General features: G+C 45.3%; 2 protein-coding genes across 7 annotated transcripts in view; one reads left to right on the forward strand and one right to left on the reverse strand.

Annotated features, from left to right (window-relative positions):
• Rbm10 (RNA binding motif protein 10) overlaps window positions 1-15717 on the reverse strand; it is a 28708-nt gene extending 12991 nt beyond the window's left edge. For 3 of the 6 annotated variants that reach the window (XM_046420212.2, XM_046420214.2, XM_046420211.2), the window contains exons 1-4: window positions 15252-15717; window positions 13369-13510; window positions 2457-2640; window positions 758-988 (exon numbers count right to left, since the gene is read on the reverse strand). In XM_046420212.2, the coding sequence (XP_046276168.1) occupies window positions 758-988; window positions 2457-2640; window positions 13369-13510; window positions 15252-15321 (627 nt within the window). In that variant the 5' untranslated portion in view covers window positions 15322-15717. The remainder of the gene's footprint in view (window positions 1-757; window positions 989-2456; window positions 2641-13368; window positions 13511-15251) is intronic. The other 3 variants (XM_046420217.2, XM_046420216.2, XM_046420215.2) reach the window with 2 other exon arrangements.
• A 77-nt stretch (window positions 15718-15794) lies between these two features.
• Window positions 15795-18070, forward strand: Ndufb11 (NADH:ubiquinone oxidoreductase subunit B11). The gene is made up of 3 exons (XM_046420218.2): window positions 15795-16256; window positions 17552-17682; window positions 17848-18070. Exons 1-3 carry the CDS (start codon window positions 16050-16052, stop codon window positions 17969-17971), a joined length of 462 nt encoding a protein of 153 aa, XP_046276174.1. The 5' UTR covers window positions 15795-16049; the 3' UTR covers window positions 17972-18070.
• Window positions 18071-20818: the final 2748 nt, after the last annotated feature.

Raw genomic sequence — 20818 nt, forward strand, 5'->3', positions numbered from 1 at the left:
AGACTTTACAAGCCTTCACATACCCAAGATTTCTACTGCTATAAAATGGGCAGCTAGTTAGTGACTTCAGAGAACTGCTCAGAGAACTCAGAGGCACTGGATCAGGGAGGCTAGCCAGGAAGCTAATCTAGTGTCTTTGGGTTGTAATATGGCTCATTATGAGAAGGAACAGGAGAAAAGGGAGAAAGATGGAAAGGAGAGAATATCACAAAGGCAAACAGGGTGGAAAGACTGTTAGCAGCCTTTCAAGGTGCTGTGGCCAGACTGGAGATGAGAGTTGATGCTGCTGACAAAGGAGTAGGGGAGAATGAAAATGGAATTTCAGAAAATCCCATGGGCCCCCACTCCCTACTGCCCCATGGCAACAGGGCCCTGACATCATCTTTGCCACCAGCAATATCCAGCACCAGGCCTGGTAAGGATCTGGCCCTCAATCCACACATGCAGAAAGGATAGAAACCAATGGAATGTGCAGGAGGGATGTTCTCTCCCCCACACCCACCAGTGCCAGACACCCACAGCTACTGCCCCTGGGCCAATCCGGCCTATCTGACACTCCTCCCTTCCAGACCAGGAGCTAACAGGGCCTGCCCACAGAGGATGGACAATGATCAGGGATAGGAACCTGTGGTGGAGAAGGGAGGAAGGGTGATGAGGGTGGGGATGAGGGAGGGGTAAGAAGAAATTGAGGGCTCTGGAAGAGACCCAGCCTGGCCTTCTGCTCTGCCGCCTGCCCAGGGCCACGGGGGGCACGTACGTCATCCTCAGTGGCTGCCTGTGGCAGCATCCTCAGCATGACGATGTTACTGGCCTTCTCCTCCTCCTCCTCCTCCTCATCCTCCTCCTCCTCCTCCCCTTGCTCGGTCCGATAGTCCTGGTCCCGATAGTCGCCGTCTCGGGGGAAGCCTGGCGGGCCAGTGGGGCTGTGCCTGTGCCGCCGCCGCCGCCTACGCTGAGTCTCGGAGCCCGGGGAGGCCTCGTAGGAATCCTGGCCGACAGAATGAGACGAGAGACACCAGACGGGCAGTCAGTCTGGGCGGGCCTAGGGGCTGGCCGCTGGTTCTCTGAGGCAGGCAGGCTCTGAAAGCCAGGAGTGGGCGGGCTCCGGCTAAAGGTTCAAGGCAGACAGGGTGCGTAGGTTTTGGACTGCAACCCTTCTGGGGCTGTGAATGTTCCACGGGACACTTTTAGGGACTGCTTTCCAAATGGTAGTATTGGTGTGGGGGAGGAACTCCCAGAGGCAGGTGACAAGACACAGCTTAAACCTCCTTGGGATACATTGGCCTGGGTCGGCACACCAGACTCTGCCCTCGACATCTCCCCTTCTCTTCCTCCTCCTCCCTTGCCAGCTCAGCTGGTAAGTACACAGTTGTTCCCTGTGACACCTATCTCCTACAGTTTCCAACCTGGAACTGGGCCCTACACCCAAGCTGAGGGCACACAGGAACAGCTTCAGATGTGGGCCAGAGGCGGCCAGCAGGAGCTGGCAAAGATATGAGAGCTATGGACCATACCCTTGGCTGAGTCTCCATCATCATGAGTTTCCTTCAAAACAGGGTGTGGATGCTGGGTTCTCTGGTGTTGCCCAACTCACCCATTCCAGAAACTAAGCAGGCCAGAGCTAGATAACTAGGTGCTCTACTCCCACACTTGCCAACAGGCCCTCCCCAGCGCCCAATCTGCCCTGGAGACATCTAGGCACAGCTTGACAGTGGCATCTGGAAAAGCCTAGCTGCTTCCAACTCCTGGTTCCTGAACAAGATGGCAGTTCACCATGGGGTCTTTGCACTGGGCCCTGTGGAGGGCAGAGGGTGGCTCACACTCTAACCATCAGGCAGATGGGCTTACAAGAATACCCTGTCCATCCTATTAGACAGGGGAGCTGCCTGTTTGCCCCTTCAAACTGGGGTTTCCCTGATGGTAAGCACTATGCCTCACCCCCTCAGGTTAGAGGTAAACACCTCATATGGAACTGGCTCCCCCTAGGGGTCTTTTCCCTCTCTCTGTCTAGGAGATGTCAAACACCAGGAATGCCCACAGCTGGCCTCCCAAGAGCTGCTCAACTGGGTAATATCCTGCCCCTAGTTGCCCTCCCAACCCAAGACGCCGGGTGCCACAGGAGAGACTCTTTGAATGCCCTAAATTAGCCGGGAGCAGGCAGTACAGGTCTTGCAGTGAATCGTGGGCCCAAACTGAACAACAGGGAAGAAGGGAAAGAAGTAGTGGCCAGGGGCCCTCAGAAGTACAGAGGCAAGCATGTGGAAGCCAGGGAGACCCAACTTGGGAGAGGAACCCTCAGAGAAGGGAGAGGAACAGACCCTCCAGGTGAGGTAAAGCCACCGAGCAGTCTGAAGGCACGGGAGCAGAGTGCTGCCTGTACCTGGTGCTGCAGTCAGACACACAGGCCCTTCAGGAGTGCTGCCCCCAGGCCTGGCCCAGCCTGGCTCTGTCCTCACCTCTGCACTCTGCTCCTCAGATGAGTCGTCATAGTCGTGCTTGCCCTCCTGGCTGCCATACTCGCGGGGGTATGAGCGGTAGTCCATATCCCGGTAGTCATGGTCTCGACTGCGGTTCTCCCCACCATCATCCTGTGAGCGGTCAGTGGCTCCATAGCGCCCAGTCCTGTCACCACGACCACCTCTAGGGAAGAAGGATGGGGATTAGAGGGCCACCCTTTCTGAAAGGTTCAAGAGGCAAGGGTGATCCCCACAGTCCTTAATTCCCCTTCCTTAATTAAGGTCCCCAGTTCCACCCCCCAGACAGGGGTTCTGAAAACCTCATCCCAAAGCCAACCCACCTCTCAATTCCTCCCCCACCTCTCTGGTCCCCCACACTTCTGGTGTGGCCTCCTGACTGGTTTCCTCATCTCCACCCAGACCCCTCCCAGTTCAGTCTTGGCATCCCAAACGGGAGTGTTCTCTACAGCAAAACAAATCAAACCAAGTAATGCTATTCCCTTCAGTGGCTTCCTCTAGACTCCAGATAAAATACCGAAATGCTCACCAAGGTCCCACCAGGCCTGCAGGATCCTGCGTGTGGAGGTCTCTGGCCAACTTCTCTCACTGTGTGCCTCATGCATGCCACCCTGCCTGATTCACAGTCACCTTGCTAACAGTGATAGTTCTCTCATTGAAATTATCCTACTGGGGTTGGGGATGTAGCTCAGTGGTAGAGTACTTACCTACCATGTTCAAGACCCCACTATGTTCAATCAGAACCACTAAAGAAAAAAAAGTTACTGTCTATAATCTGAACTACTTGGGAAGCTGAGACATGAGGATCACTTGAGCCCAGGAGTTTAGGGCCAGTCTAAGCAACATAGTGAGATCCCACCTTAAAAAAATGGAGCTGGGGATACAGTTAAGTGGTAGAGCCTGTGTTCAGTATACAGAAGGCTGTGGTTGGATGTCTAGCATCACAAACAAACAAACAAAAAAAACTTTAGCTGGGCAAGGTGGTACACACCTTTAATCCCAGCTGCTTGAGGGTGAGGTCCTAAGCAACTCGGTAAGATGCTGTCTCATAATACAAATAAAAATGAAAAGGTCTAGGGATGTATTTCAGTGGGTTTAATTCCTGATACAAAATAAAAACCTGACTAACTGGATGTGGTGGTGAATGCCTGTTATCCCAGCAACTTGGGAGGCCGACGAGGCAGGAGGATCACAAGTTCAAAACCAGCCTCAGTAACTTAGCAAAACTCTTTCTCAAAATAAACTCTAAAAGGACTGGGGATGTGGCTCAGTGGTTAAGCACTCCCTGGGTTCAATCCCAGGTACCAAAACACACATATACGTATACATACTCACAAAACCTGACTAGACAGCAAATTCCAGGAAATGAGGGAACCATACCTAGAGGCTTATTCCCAAAAGTTTAGCATAGTACCTAACTCAGTAGGAACCAACAATTATTTTTCAGATAAAATCATGGCTAAAAAAAGCAACCAACATATTCACTTTAAAAAAGAAAATATGAGCAATCAACAAAAATCAGACCCTAGAGAAGAATGCAATAGAATTCCAAATCTGGTTAGAAATAATACTAGAATGTCCCATCATTGACACCATTCTTAACATTATTCTAAAGATACTATCTAAAGCAATTAAATAAGGGAAGGAAGAAAAGGGGTTAAAAGCTGAAAAGAAGGTAAAATTGGCATTATTTGTAGCTGCTATGAGGGTCAGCCTGCAAAGCCTAAGAAAATCAATTGAAAAGTGATTACAAACAATAAATCAGGAGCCACAGGTGTAGCTCAGTGGTAGAGCATCTGCCAAGCATGCCCTAGGTTCAGTCCCCAGCACCACAAAATATTAAATAAGGATGCTGGATATGAAATTAATAATAGAAATAAATACCTTGCTATACTCAGATAACCATTGTTTAGAACATAGGAAAATACCAATTACAATTACATTAAAAAGGTTAAATATCTAAACATGTGCAAGACCTAGGACTATATTTCATACATACACCAAGATACATTTGAAATCAATCAGATATTTAAATAGAAGAAATGAAAACATGGAAAAAAACAACAATAATTTCTTTCTTCTTCTTTTTTTGGAACTGGGAAATTAATTCAAAAATTAAACAAGGAATGCTTTACTAATGAGCTATCTCCCCAGCCCCTTTTTAATTTTTGAGACAGAGTTTCACTAAGTTGCTGAGGACAGTCTCAAACCTATAAACTTCCCATATTAGCCTCCTAAACTGCTGGGATTACAAGTGCACGCTACCACACCTGACAATCATTTTTCTTTCTTTCTTTTTGTGGTGCTAAGGAGAGGCTGGCTTTGAATTTGCGATCCTCCTGCCTCAGCCTCCCAAGCCAAGGGGATTACAGGCAAGAGCCACCACACCTGACAGTCCTTACCCTTTGTTCAACTGGCTTGCATTTTTTGTTGTTGTTGTTGCTGTAAGCGTTCATTCTATATTCTGAGTATTGATTCCTTACCAACATAAGCACAAATATGTTCTCCCATTGTGGGTTGTCTTTTCATTCTCTTGATGGTGTCCTTTCATGTACAAAAGTTTCTAATTATGATGAAGTCAAAGATTATTTTGAAACAATCTGATTTACAGAAAAGTTCAAAGATAATAGTATACCCTTTACCAGCTTTCCCTAATATTCAGAGAACCATGGCCCACATCAAAACTTAAGAAATTAACCAAACTATACTTTATTAAGATCCTATCAGTTTTCTCACATATGTCCTTTTTCCTGTCCCAGAATCTAATCCAGGATACTGTATTTCATTCAGTCAACATGTCCCCTTAGTCCCCTCTGGTCTGTGAAAGTCTTTTATTGCTATCCACTCATTTTTGTTTATTTAGCACTACTGGGGATTGAACCCAAGGGCACTTTACCATTGATATATATATATAATTCAGTCCTTTCTGAGACAGGGTCTTCCTAAATTGCTGAGACTACAGGCATGGGACACCATGTTCAGCATTTTTTTTTGTTTATTTTTTGTGTATGTGTGTATGTGTGTGTGTGTGTGTATTAATGACCATAAGAGTTTTGAAGAGCACTGGTCAAGTATTTTGTGGAATGTCCCTGAAGTTGGTTTTCTCTAATGTGTTCTCCTGATTAAAGTTGAGATTACAGGTTTAGTTTGGGTTTTGAGAAGCATACAATAGAAAGATGCTCTTTTGATCAGACCATCTCAGGGTGTACATATCAAACATGATTTATCTTTTGATGTTAACCTTCATCACCTGGTTAAGGCAGTGTCTGCCAGGTTTCTCCCTAGTAAAACTCTTATTTTCCCCTTTCTATTCTCTATTCTTTAGAATCATGTTACTAACACCAACTCACATTCAAGGGATTACACTCTGCCTTCTGGAGAGGAGGGAGTATATACATATAATATTTGGGATTTTTTTTTTAATAAAGATTAATGATAGAACTTTTTTAACCCAAAAGATTTGCAAAAGTCCAAATGTTTGACAATGAATTGTTGACAAAGCTGTATGGGAAATAAGCTCTCAATAATGTAGATGGTAGAGGTAAAAATGGAATAATTCCTAAGGAGGAAAATTTGGCAATAGTCAGCAAAACTAAAAAAAAAATCTATAGGTCTCTGACATGTTTCTACTTCTTGGAGTTTAAAGTACAGATATACTTGCACATACATAAAAACACTATTCATCATAGCACTGTTGAAACAGCAAAGAAGCCAGGCACAGTGGTATGCACTTGTAGTCCCAAGAACCTGGAAGGCTGAGGCAAGAGGAACCCAAGTTCAAAGCTGGCCTAAGTAACTCTGGGAGCTCCTGCCTCAAAATAAAATTTAAATGGGTTGGGCAGGTACTTCAGTATAGAGTGCTTGCATAGCATGCTCAGGCCCCTAGGTTCAATCCTTGGCACTGCAAAAACAACTCTAGAAAAAGCCAAATATAGCAGAGGACAAGGGAACAACTTTACAAAGTCAGGAAAATTCTGTTCAAAAAACAAATAAACAGAAAGGAAACCAGTACAGCAGAGGAAGGGGACCAGAGGGAGGGAAGTCCTAGGCATTGAAAATAAGTAAACTGTTATATACATTTATGATTATGTCAAAATGAACCTCACTAGTATATATAACTGTAATGCAATAATAAAAACATTAAAGAGAATAAAATGTCTAGAGGAGCTCTACCAAGTATTAGAACATATTATAAAAGTAGATCAATTAAAACATGAGCCGGGCACAGTAGCACATGCCTGTAATCCCAGTGGCTGGGAGGCTGAGGCAGGAGGATTGCAAGTTCAAAACCAGCCTCAGCAACTTAGCAAGGTCCTAAGCTCTTCAGCAAGATCTTGTCTCTAAATAAAAAAGATCTGGGGATGTGGCTCAGTGGTTAAGTGCCCCTGGGTTCAATTTGGGGTACCAAAACAAGCAAACAAACGAACAAAAGACCACACACACAGATCAGCAAAATAGAGTCCACAGCACATAAAAATGCACACAGAAATTTAGTACAATCCAAAAGTTATGTCTGAAATTAACAAGGCAAAATGGATTAGTCAATAAATAGTGGTGATAACTATCTGGCCTAGGGAACAGAAAATTACAGTTAATGAGCCAAATCCAGTTACTTTAAATAAAGTTTTACTGGAATACAGCTATACTCCTTCATTTACATGTGGTCTATGAATACTTTCACTAGAGATCATACTGTCTGCAATGCTAAAAATATTCACTATCTCTACAGAAAAAAATGTGTTGACCACCAAAAAATAAAGTTGTATACTTACCTTACTTCTAGCCTCAAACTTGTGATCCTCCTGCCTCAGCCTCCCAAGTAGCTGGAATTACAAGCATGTACCACTGTGCCTCTACCTTACCTTTTTAAAAATACTTTTATTAGTTTTATTAGAACCTTTATTTATTTGTATGCAGTGCTGAGGATTGACCCCATTGCCTCACACATGCTAGGCAAGTGCTCTACCACTAAGCCACATCCCAGCCCTCTACCTCATTTATTCCAAATGAATTCCAGATAGATCAAAAATTTAAATCTCCAAATAGAAAACATAAAAAGTACTAGGAAATCTAACAACAAAACTCATTACTTCAAGCATGGGAAAGGCCTTCCTCAGCAGAAATCATAAAAGAAAACAGATACAATTGGCTTTGTAAAAATCAAAAATATCTGAAGAGGGGACTGGGGTTGTGGCTCAGCAGTGGAGTGCTTGCCTCGCACATGCAAGGTCCTGGGTTAGATCCTCAGCACCACATAAAAATAAATAAATAAAAGTAAGGGTATTGTGTCCAACTACCACTTAAAATAAATGAATGAATGAATAAATAAATATTTTTTTAAAAATCTAAAGAGTAAAAAATAACATACTTGAGATAAAGCAAGTATAGTGAAATGGTATAATCTAGTGGATGAGTAGACAGGAATTTACTGTAAAAGTCTTTTAATTTGTCTATATGCTTGAAATTTCATATTAAAATACTGGAAAAGGCTAAGGATGCAGCTCAATAGTAGGGCACTTGCCCATCATCTGTGAAGCCCCGAGTTCAATTCCTAGTATGGAAAAAAAAAAAAATGCCTCCAGCCATTTTTCTTGTTTTCTATTTTTTTTTTTTATAATTGTTCATTCACTTGTTCATTCAACAATTATTATCATAATACTTGCTATGAGTTGGGCACCATTTAGGTGCTATAGATACTGCTATGAACAAAATGAAGTCTGTCCTTATGAGCTTGGCTTGGGACCCCAATTGTTTCTTTACTATAAAAGCCTAAATGAGAAGTTACTGTCAAGCTAGTTGTGGCACATGCCTATAATCCCAGCAATTTCTAGCTACGTGGGAGTCTGAGGCAGAAGGATCACAAGTTAAAGGTCAGCTTCAACAATTTAGTGAGACCCTGTCTCTAACTAAAAAAATAAAAGGAGCTTGGGATGTGGTTCAGTGGTAGAGAATCCCTGGGTTTGATCCTCAGCACTGAAAAAGAGTCACCCATCAATAGCATGAGTTATTTTTAAGATTGTGGATATAATGGTCTTTCCATGTTTGTTTACTATAGGTATCCCTTGCTATTTGAACTCTTTATCAGAATATAAGAACTAAATTGATACAAATAAATTTTGATTTTTTCATTTATATACTTATTTATTATGGGGGCAATGCTGGAGATCAAACCCAGGGAAGCATTCTACCACTAAGTTAATGCCCCCAGCCCCCTAAATTCTTGGATGAAATCCTGAACTCTGTGACACCCAGGATGACAAAAAATATTTAGATAGTGGGAAATGCTTTTAATTGGCCACAGAGCAAAAAACCTTCCAAAGGCAGACTCATTTTATAACACAACTGGAGGAAGATAGACACACAATACATGGGGACCTCCACAAAATGAGTATATTTCTAAAGAACACATAATACCAAAATTAACAGAAAAAAGAGACGAAATGAGGGCTGGGGATGTAGCTCAAGCGGTAGCGTGCTCGCTTGGCATGCGTGCGGCCCGGGTTCGATCCTCAGCACCACATACAAACAAAGATATTGTGTCTACAGAGAACTAATAAATAAATAAATAAATATAAAAAAAGAGATGGAATGATAATCAAATACCCAGGTCCTGGGCTGGGGGTGTTCAGTAGTGGAGCATTTGCCTTATAGCATTTGCCTTATAGCATTTGCCTAGCATGTATAAGGCCCTGGGTCTAATTTCCAGCACTGCAAAATTGAACAAACAAAAACCCAGGTCCAGATGGTGTGTGTGTGTGTGTGTGTGTGTGTGTGTAGTACTGAGGATGGAATTCAGGGGCACTCTACAAATGAGCCACATCCCCAGCCCCCTCTGCCTTCTAAATTTTGAGACGGGGTCTTGCTAAATTGTTTCCTCAGCCTTCCCAGTTGCTGAGATGAAAGGTGTGTGCCACCAGTCCCAGATCTAGATGCTTTTATTTTTTTATTTTTTTTTTAATATTTATTTTTTAGTTTTTGGCGGACACAACATCTTTATTTGTATGTGGTGCTGAGGATCGAACCCAGCGCCACACACATGCCAGGTGAGCGTGCTACCGCTTGAGTCACATCCCCAGCCCTCTAGATGCTTTTAAAAGTGAGTTCTAACCAGGCCTAGAGGTACACACCTGTAATCCCAGCAAATCAGGAGGATCCCAAGTTAGAGGCAGCCTCAGCAACTGACTGTTTCAAAAACAAAAAAGCGCTAGGGATGTAGCTCAGTGTTAAAGTATTCCTGAATTCAAGCCTGTGTGTGTGTGTATCTTATCAACACCTACCATGTTTTAAAAGTAACATTTTTGAACAATTTCTCCAATAAAAAGAGAAAGAGCAAAGGCTATTCAATTCATGTCACTCGACTACCTTGATTCCAATCCCAGATAAATACAGAAAAGAAAATCATAGGATCACTGATAAATACAAATGCAAATACCCTAAATATTACAATTACAAATGAAGTTTAGTAAATATACAGAGATCACTAAATAAATTTTCTGCCCAAATTTCCTAAGTATTCAAAAAACTCAAACTAAGAAACAGTTTACATACAAAAGAACTGACCTTAAAACATGCTAAGGTCATAAAAGACAAAGACCAAATAACTGTTCGAGAGATTAAATGAGCCTAAAAATACAAAGGAGTTTAAGGCAATGTGTGATCTTGGATTGAATCCTGGATTGAGGAAAACCAGCTATAAAGGACATTATTGAGAAAACTGATAATATCTGAATATGGGCTTTATATAAGATGAAAGTATTATATCATTATTAAATTTCCTGATATTGATGCCAGGCATGGAGGCACATGCTGTAATCACAGCTACTCAAGAGGCTGAGGCAGAAGGATTCCAGGTTTTGAGGCCAGCCTCAGCAACTTCATGAGTCTCTGTCTCAAAATACATGATAAAAAAAATTAAAAGGCTGGGATATAGCTCAGTGGTAGAGCATGCTCCTGAGTTCAAAACCTAGTACTGCAAAAAATAAAAACAAACTCAACAAGAATTTTAACTGAGATGACACTAGTCAATGCCTTAATGTAGGTGAAAGATGAAAGTAAGAAGTAGTTGGATCCTGCTGAAGTATCCAGATGCCTCATAGCTTACAACAATTTCAGCATGAAAGCTTCCAGAATTCTCTGGATCTGTGGCACAGGCATCCTCCTTTTCATTATCACATCAACTGACTCAGGATCTAGTTGGTGCACAAACTAAGAAAATACAGACAACTGGCATGGGAAGGGCCCACAGAAGATGTCATGTTCCCATTATCCCTTTATAAATTTCTATGGCAGTACTGGGGAATTGAACCTAGGGCCGCATGAATGTTACCTTTTTTAATTTTTTTTTTGTCTTTTTAAATCCTTTGTTTTAGCCCCCCCCACCCCGCCAGGGCTAAGGACCCATCCCAGGGCCTTGCCTGTGCTAGGCAAGCACTCTGCCACTGAGCTAAATCCCCAACCCTCCTCATTAATGTTAAATACGTGCTCTACCACTGAGCTTCATCCCCAGTCCTTTTAATTTTGAGACAGGGTCTCATGAAATTGCTTAGGGCCTTACTAAGTTGCTGAGATTGGCCTCAAACCTGTGATCCTCCTGCCTTAGCCTTCTGAGTCACTGGGATTACAGGCATGCACTACCATGCCCCATCTAAATCGACTTTAAAAAATAAGAGCAAAGAGGGAGTTATTCAGACATTCTGTAGAGGCATAATAATGAAAACAGTGAGGTTCTGGCACAAGAATAACCAAGTAGACCAATGGAACAAATTAGATCACACGAGGAAACTTGAAATCAGATGAGGTACCACAAATCAATAGAGAAAGAATGGACACTTAGGAGGTGGTACTGGGCATTGCCCACTATATGAAAAAAATGAAACCAGAACCCACCTTATACCATATTAAAAAACAGATTCTAAAGACTTGAATGCAAAAGGTAAAACTACAGAGTATAAGAATCTTTGTGATCTGGGGCAGAAAAAAAAGAGAAGATTCTGAAAGCACAAATTAAAAGGCAAAAAAGTATTGATTTTAGCACATCAAAATTAAGAACAGGTAACCATCCTTGGGGGAATCGTTAAGTAAAATGCAGCCAGCACACCCCATGGTGCCTTTGGCAGCAATCAGAGGCAAAGCACTAATATACACACGGCAATCCAGACACAGCTTAAAAATACAGTGCTGAGTAATACGAAGTTCAAGAAGCAGAACAGGACTGTAGCACTATGCAGTTTGTGTAAATTGAAAACACAGACACTTGAAACAACACTACCTATTTTAGAAGGATACACATCAAGCAAAATAGAGCAGCTGCCCACAGAGGTGGGAATTGGGAATACAAACAAAAAAATAAACACAGCAAGAGGAGGGCTTTTTCTACTGACTGGCCTATGATAGAAACCTACCCTGAACTGCAAAGTGTGATTAACTCAAACCTCTGCACTTCAGATCCTTGAAAAGCCAAAAGAAAGCCAGTGGCTTTACTTGGTAATAAAGTCTAAAGCAATTATGTTACGTACTCAAACTCAGAAACAGCCATGGGGAGTCCTTTTGGTGAATACAGTCCAAAATCAAATGCCTTTGAAAAGACATATTTGAAGGTCAAGACTGAATCATATTAGTCAATGATACTATCTCAAATATGGGTTCACCTCTCAAAAAACAAAACACTATAATTCTTCACTTTAAAAGAGAAATCCTTTGTTTTTGCTTTTTGTTGTTTTTTGTTTGTTTGTTTGTTTTGTGGTACTGGGGACTGAACCCAGAGCTTGGCACCTGCTAAGCAAGTGCTCTGCCACCGAATTAATTCCCCAGCTCAGGAGAAGCCTTTTGTTTTGTTTTTTGGTATTGGGGATTGAATTCAGGGGCATCTGACCACTGAGCCACATCCCCAGCCCTATTTTTTATTTTATTCAGAGACAGGATCTCACTGAGTTGCTTAGGGCCTGGCCATTGCTGAGGTTTGAGCTCGCGATCCTCCTGTCTCAGCCTCTGCTCCTGTCTCAACTTCCCAAGCAGCTGGGATTACAGGCTGCACCCAGCAAGGAGAAACCTTCTGTAAGATGTTTCAGAAATTGTTTTCTCCCTGACATTTTACACATTCACTGACTCTGAAGAGAGGCTTTCTGGGAGAGTTAGATCTGCTTTCCTAGGTAAACTTGTCGTGGACGGATTTCCTGCCTCAGAATCACCTGGGGTGGCAAGGATACACTAGGATGGCAAGGAATGACAAACTTTTACCCAGGAACTCTGTATTTACCCAGTGTCCCAAATGTTTCTTGTTTGTATCAGAGTTGAAAAATAAAATTGTATGTAAGTATCCTTTCTAAGATAAGCACCCTGCTAACTGCAACCCACCCATTCCTGGAGTCTTTCCACTCTAATCTGGCTTGCCCCAATGTTCCAGGCAAATAAATCCCTGACTCTTAAAACCCAGGCCTGATCTCTCCCTTTCCTCCTCCCCCTCATCCTCCTGTAATGGCTGCCTTCACTTTGGAGAATGGCACCACATACCTATCTGGGTCCCCCAAGTTGGAAACCTGGGCCTCAGCCTTCATTCCTCCCTTTCTCTTGATCTCTTCCCACCCTCACATCCAACCATGGTACTGATCAAGCTGTTTTGTAATCAGCTGTAAAGTGTGTGGTCTCCCTCATGAGACCCTAAGTACAGAGGTCTCAAAAGGGAGACCTACAATCTTAAGTCTCATTCGTCACTGCACTCCCAGAGCCTACCACAGGTCCTGGCACACAACAGGTACCAAATAAATGTGTGCCAAAAAGAAACCACTCGTCCAATGTGTGTTTCCTCTGCCCAGAAGTCCTTTCCTAGCATCCTCCTGGATCAGTTCTCACAAGGGAACAAACCTAGGCTGCTTGGGAGGGGCGGGAGTAAACTCACCGTCTTTCATACTCCATGTCTTGATAGGGCCTGCGGGGGCTGCTGGGGCCCCTCCTCAGCCGCTGGCTCCGTTTCACTTCCCAGCCACCCCCGCTGCTGCCACCATGATCTGCCAGCCTGGGTGATGCCTCTTGCAGGGACTCTGGGGAGAAGGGAAGGAAGAAAGGGATCAAGGCAGTTGGGGGCAGAGAGGGTCTCCTTGAGAGACCCTCATTGTCAAGGCTCTCTGCTGTCCCTCAGCCCAGGGACATTGTTTTTAACCTCCTACTATTCCTGTGCATCAGAGCAGGAAAGCGGCCCCCCTGCTTCTTCCTTTTCTCACAAACGTGAGGCTTGAGCCCACTGCCAGAGAAAACAGCAAAGCCTTCATCAGGGAGCATTCTGCAGGAGAGACCTGTTGGGTCTCTCAGTGAATCAGGGCTTTCTGACTGGTAGGCAAATTCAAGCCGGGGGCTACTTGCCTCAAGGGAACTCCCAGTGCAGAAAGATTTGCCTGAGATTAGGCACCTCAGAGATGAGACTTCGCAAGGATGGAAATCTCAGGCCTCCACCAGGCACCTTCCACCTGCCCAAGGTACCATTTCATCCTTCAACAAAATGCTGGCGGCACCCAACAAGTCAGCGGAGACCATGAAAGGCTTTTGGGGGAGTATGAGAAGAGACAGCCACCACCTCCCTGGGCTCCTGGCCAAACACAGCCCTGGCCCTCACACAGCAACTAACTCGATTCTGATGTACAGCCGGGTCCCAAGGTGGCTCTCTCCCCAGGGCTCTGAGGCCAAGTTCTCCAAGGCAAAAGAGGCCCTTTTTGAGCTGTTCCAAAACACTGTGCTTTTCTGCTAGGATGGAGATGCAGAAGAACTGCATCCAACTTTCAGGGCTTCCATGAGAACTAAGGGAGTCTAGAGAGCCATGTGACCCTGCTAGGGGTCAGAATATATCACAGAATCATGCCCCACCCTCTAAACAGAAATCAGGTGAAGTCAGGTGGTTACAGCACCTGCCCAACACTAGGTTGCCACCACACCTTTCCTCCTTGTACATACATACTAATTTTCTCTTCCTCCTCAAGGCAGGGGGAACCAGAGTTACCTGCTTCCAGATGGGTAAAAGTGAGAATCCGAAGCAGGCCCCGGTGGCTGAGAAAACCCTCAACAGACTCTGGCAAAAAGGCCAGACTTTGGCATCCACACAGATAGGAGCCAAAGTTACAGACACGAGCCCCAAATAACTACGAACCAAAATCACAGAAGGATCCCACGTTAAGAGCCTAATCAACACACTGAGCCCCTTTTCAACTGATGAACGTCCGTGTCACAGAAACGCCCCAAGAAAAGGGGCGCAAATCACACATTCCCTGACAGTCGCTCTGCACTTAAAGTGGGTATGGGCAAGTAACAAGACAACCCCTGCAAGAATAACCACCAGAGTCACAAATATACATCCCCAAAATAAAGACTAGAGTCATAGTCTCTCTCAGCACCCGCACCCTCCCCCTCCCCGACGAATAAGGACCACAGCCACGGACATTTCTCCGTGGACAGATAAGTAGCAAAGTAACACAGGTCAGTCAGCATACCTCCCTTATGGATAAAAACCAAAGTCGCAGACATGCGCCTTCCCGTGGATAAAGTTCGGGGCGGCAAACGCACTAAGCCACTGAAGCCCACTCCCATCCGTCCCTCCCTTCCCCCAACCCGCGTGCACCCGTCCCGTGTCCCAATCGCGCACGCGCTTTTGCTCCAACATGGGGGAAAAAAAAAAAGACACCCCCCTCCTCGGTTCAGGCCAGACAGACATCCCTTGGCTCCACGCGAACCCCCGACCGCAGTCCGCCCTCGCGCCTCTTCTAAGCAACCCCCCACACGCTCCGGACCCCTTACCTCCGCCCCCACGACCAGCGTCGACGCTCACCTTCTCGGCCCGGGCTGTCAAAGGAGGGCTCCCAGGCATCACCTCGGCCCGCCGCCACCTCCTCCAACCGTCCCAGCTCAGCCAAGGCCGGAGCGCTCAACAATCAAGTCCAAGGCTGGAGGCAGAAGAGAGGAGGGGGGAGGAGAGAAGCGCCAAGCGCGCTGCCCTCCCAAAGAAACTCACTGCCGCCTACTCCCAGCCGGCCGCAATCACCAGCACAAAATGGCGACGAGGAGAAGGGAGCCGGCGCTTCGACCACCATCCACCTACTAAGGGAGCGCGCTCTGGCCGGCTTCGTCTATTGGTCGCCGCCCGCCATCAGCCGGCCCTGGCCGTTTCTGATTGGCAAGAGTATGCCAACCTCCCCACTCCCCGTGAAAACGCCCCGCAAGTTCAGAAAAAGAGTAGCTATTGGCCAATCCCGCAAGGCCCGCTTTTTAGAAGCTTGGCTTCCTTTGAAGTTGAAAGCGAAGCGGAAGCTCCACCTCTTTCCCCACGGGGCCTGCCAGATGTCACCGCTTTCTTCCTATCAAGATGAAATTTCTCAGCCTGACCAAGAGGATAAGAGCATGGTGGGTCCCATGAGGCCATGACAAGGGAGGGAAAGGAGGACTCCTCGACGCCCCGCCTCATATGAACACAAACTTGAACCCGGGATCTATTTAGTGAGGTGGGGGCGGAGCGACAATGATCGCGGTTGAGTCAACTGCAGCTGCGCACAGTTCCATTTCCGTCTCCGCCCCTGAGACCCTGTAGCACAACCTGTCATGGCGACCGAGCTGTTAGGTTTGTGCGCTCGCCGCCTTTTGGCGGCAGCAGCGATACGAGGGCTCCCCGCTGCCCGCGTTCGCTGGGAATCCAGCTCCTCAAGGGCTGTGGTCGCTCCGTCTGCTGTGGCGGGAAAGCGGCCGCCGGAACCGACCATGCGCTGGCAGGAGGACCCAGAACCCGAGGACGAGAACCTCTATGAGAAGGTGAGAGGGAGGGGGAACGGGACGCCGGAGGGGTCAATCAGGGACCCGAGGACCAGGAGTTGTAGAGGACGTTCTTAGGTGCTGAGAATTGCTCAGCCGGCAAAATCTTTGAAGACTTGGGAATTTTGCCTAGCTTGTTTTCGTCCTTTGTGCCCTGATATCTTCGGTCCAGGGCCAGAGGCTGGATTGACCTTATTTTGGAAACAGAAATTAAACCTGAAGTGCGGAGCGCTCAGGCACGTTTGAAAAAAATAGAATCACGTTAATACTAAACAGTGACAGGGCACTTGCCTGGTGTCCCTCCCTGTTTTAAACATTTTATATACATTAACTCATTTAGTCTGCAAAACAACCCGATTTTAAGGTAGGGACTGTCTTCTACAGATGAAGAAACTGAAGCACAGAGATGCGAAGTTTCTTGCCCAAGCTCACATAACTGAATACATGTGGAACCGGTATTTGAACTTAGAGCTACCAGGTCTCCTGTGCCGTGTCAATAGCAGAGGCTCTGGACTCAGACAGCCCAAGTTGGAATCTAAGCACTAACAGTTATCTGTGTGACCTTGGGCAAGTAGCTTAAACCCTTGGTGCCTCAGTTTCTTTATAGAATAGGAAAAGTAATAGGACACCTTTAAAAAAAACACAGTCTGTTCTCATGTAATTAAATGAGTCAAAAATGGCCAAAACAGCAACTGGCACTTTGAAAGTACTCAACCTTAAAAGGTGTTCATTACTGCCACTTTCTACCTCTAAGATGTTGTGAGGTTTGCATATTTGAAAAGACCTGGCACATACTAAGTATTTCATCAACACTTATCTCTGGTTGAGGATACTGGATATATAGGATGCTGTAGGGTAAGTACGTGGAGAGTAACTAGGGTGCAGGGTGCTGTTTTATTAGGTTGAACCATAAGAACTTGTCAGTATTCAACCATATTTTTTAACCTATAAAAATAGCAGTTTTCTATGGTTCCTATGTTATCTATTAACAAGGTGACTAGGGGATACCTCCTAAAGTAATTGGTGGAGCCAACTCTTCATTTGGCAATGAAATCAAAACCTTGAATGAGGAGATGGATCCAGTCATGATTAGATCTGGGAGAAAGGCTTTCTAGGCAGAGGAAACAACAGCAAGTGCAAAATCTGTGTGATGGGAAGGAACTTAACATATCCTAAAGACAGAGAAGTTAGGGAGGAGATGGATCTGAGGGAAGATTAGAGATCAGGTTATACAGGGCCAGCATACAGCTTTATGGCGCAAGGGAAGCCTTCACTCACCTCTCCTTTTTTCGCAGAACCCAGACTCTCATGGTTACGACAAGGACCCTGTTGTGGACCTCTGGAACATGCGGGTTATCTTCTTCTTTGGTGTCTCAATTGTCCTGGTCTTAGGCACCACCTTTGTGGCTTATCTGCCTGACTACAGGTACAAGGGGTATCTGAGAGAGTGGGCTGGGTAGGAGGCAGAGGAAGGGGTAGAAGTTGCAGGGCTCTCTGCTGAAAATCCTGTGCCTGCACCATTGGGAAATGGAGGTGAGGTACTGTTTTCTAGTGAAGTTTCCTCATATCCCCCCACTGCTTCTGCTTCCAGGATGCGGGAGTGGGCCCGCCGGGAAGCTGAGAGGCTTGTGAAATACCGAGAGGCCAATGGCCTCCCCGTCATGGAATCCAACTGCTTTGACCCCAGCAAAATCCAGCTGCCTGATGATGACTGACCAGTTGCTGAGTGGGGCTCAAGATGCACTACCTTCCCTACCTGCTACCTGCCATTCTACCCACTCTTCAGAGGGCATAATTAAAGGGACTGAAAAATCTGACTGGCTACCATTGCTTTTGTTGTGAAGGGGGTTTGAAGATGGGGGTGTCACAAGCTTTAAAAGGGCCACTGCAGCCTTTCCTGGGTGTTCTGGTTATCTATTACTGTGTAACAAACATCCTAAAGCTTAGTGGCTGAAAACTATAATATAGTATTATCTTTTTTATGATTTGTGGGTTGCATGGGCTTAACTAGGTGGCCCTTCTTGGGATCTCAATTAGATGATGGCTGGGGCTAGAGTCATCTGAAACTCAATTGAGCTAGACATCCAAGATGGTTTCTTCACCCGCATGCCTGGCATTTCAGTCTTCTTTCACATGGCTTCTCTTCAACAGACTACCCTAGAGTTCTTATGGGGTTGTTAAGGGCTTCTCTGGGTGGCAGTGTAGCATATAGGAAGATATTGATGGCAGCCACCTTTAGAAATAAGCTAGCACTTTGGGGCCTACATTTGAAGATGGAATGGGATGACCAAAGATTGAGGGTGATGCATGAGAGAACAGCTTTTCAATTGCTGAGGGTGAGTATTTGTCTATTTCCTTTCTCTGCTGCTCTCTGGCTTTGGAGATATCTTCCTCTGTCTTATATCTTGATCAGTCTAGGTAGCTCTCTATTCCGTTCTGTTCCAAATCTGGGTTGTCTCTTACTCAAGACACATCAGGGTTGAGGGTTTAGTTCATTCGTACAGCACTTGCCTAGCATATATGAGGTCCTGGGTTCCATCTCTAGATTTTGACAAATCCACATCTCTGCATGTGTGTGTTTCTCTCCTGGCCCCAATTCTCTTTCTCAAATAAGAAATCTTCCTCCCTTCATTTTCTCTCTGAGAATAGACTATCTCCCTTCCCTTGTCTGCTGGCATTAACACCCTACCTCCACCCCCATCCCTGCTCATCTGGCCTGCTGGACCCACCACCAGAGGCAATGGTCTGCCCCTGGCTGATGAGTGAGTGTTAGGACTGGCCCTAGTCCACATGTATGTGACTAAAGCAGGAACCATATCCACATGAGCCTTCCTGTAAATGAGGACTATCATTACCTGAGTGCTTCCTTAGGGCCACTCTACCAACTCAAGGATAGGTCCCAAAGAGAGCACTCTTTACCCTCCAACCTGTATTTGCCAAAATGAAGTGAAAAGGGGATGTTGACCTAGGCACCCATAATAATCTCAGTCTGTGGCTCAGAGAATCCACCCCGCCACACCAGGATGCAAACTCCAGAAGGGCAAAGATTTAGGTATGTCCTGCTTACTTAGAGCAGTGATTGGCATAGAATGTGTCTGATAAACTTTTTTAAAAAAATATTTTTTATTTGTAGATGGACACAATACCTTCATTCAGTTATTTATTTATTTATTTTTATATGGTGCTGAAGATTGAACCCAGTGCCTCCTACATCCTAGGCAAGCGCTCTACCATTGAGCTACAACCCCAGCCCTTGATGAACTTTTGGTACTTACCTCTTATGTAGCTGACATCCCCTGCCCATCCATGCCCTTCAGGTTTATAGCCCTAAGGATGAACACTTCCCTCATCAAGCTGTTTTGATTTCTGATACTGGGGATTGAACCCAGGGGTGCTTTACCACTTGAGCTATACTACTAACCATTTATTTATTTATTTATTTATTTATGTTTTGAAACAGAGTCTCACTAGGTTGCAGAGGCTGGCCTTGTGATTACCCTTCCCAAGTTGCAGGGATTATAGGCATGTGCCACGACACTCAGCTTCTGAACATTTTTTTAACATAATTTTTTGTGGTGCTGGAGACCACACCCAGTACCTTCCACGTGCTAGGCAAATGCTTTACCACTGAGCCATATCTCTAGCTCTTTATGAATGTTCTTGTGTACATCTCCCATCTTTTTTTTTCTGGTACTTAGGATTTAACCCAGGGTGCTTTACCACCAAGCTACATCCCCAGCCCTTCTTATTTTTTGAGACAGGGGACTTGGGGCCTTGTTAAGTTGCTGAGGCTGGCCTTAAACTTGCAATCCTCCTGTCTCAGCCTCCCAAGCCACTGTCATTACATGTGTGTACCACCACACCCTGTTGTACACATCTTTTGATGGACATATGCATTCATTTCCCTTGGAAATATATCTAGGAATGCAATTGCTAAGTTATGGAGTAAACATAATCAACTTTAGTAGATCATGCCAATTTTTCAATGTACACTCCCCTGTGGCAGAGTCACCATCATTTATCCTTTTCCATCTTTTCCATTGTATCCATTTTGGCAGGTGACTGATATTTTAGGGCCCACATTGGGATTAAGGGGTGGAAATTGAGTGTCTATGGAGTGTTAGGCCCCTACAGTGTGCCAGGCACTGTGGATATGAACCTCTATTCTCAGGAATCCCAGGACTAGGGTGGGGGCCTGATGTGAGTAGTCAGAGAACATAATCACCATGTTTCATCCTACCATTCGACCCCAAGGCCATTTGAATGTTGATATTTTGGGATCCAGACTTGCTTTGCTAACATAACAGATACCAAACTCCATCCTTCAGTCTAACAGAGCATTTCTTCTGCACAAGGCCCAGTGAACAAGGCGGTCCCTGTGGCAGGTACTATCATTTCCCTGTCCATAGCCCTGAGGCCTTACAGTTCCAGTGTACGCTGGCCAACTTCCAACCATCAGATTCTACGTGGCTTTTCTGGAAGGCAGATTGCAGGTGCCATGAAATGAAGACCCCCACCCTGCCCCAAAGTAGCCTTCAACCCTGACTGATGAGAGCTGGTGG

Source organism: Marmota monax, unplaced genomic scaffold (assembly GCF_021218885.2).
Source record: "Marmota monax isolate L192 unplaced genomic scaffold, Marmota_monax_Labrador192_F-V1.1 WCK01_AAM20220418_F8-fsc00225, whole genome shotgun sequence".
NCBI lineage: Eukaryota > Metazoa > Chordata > Mammalia > Rodentia > Sciuridae > Marmota > Marmota monax.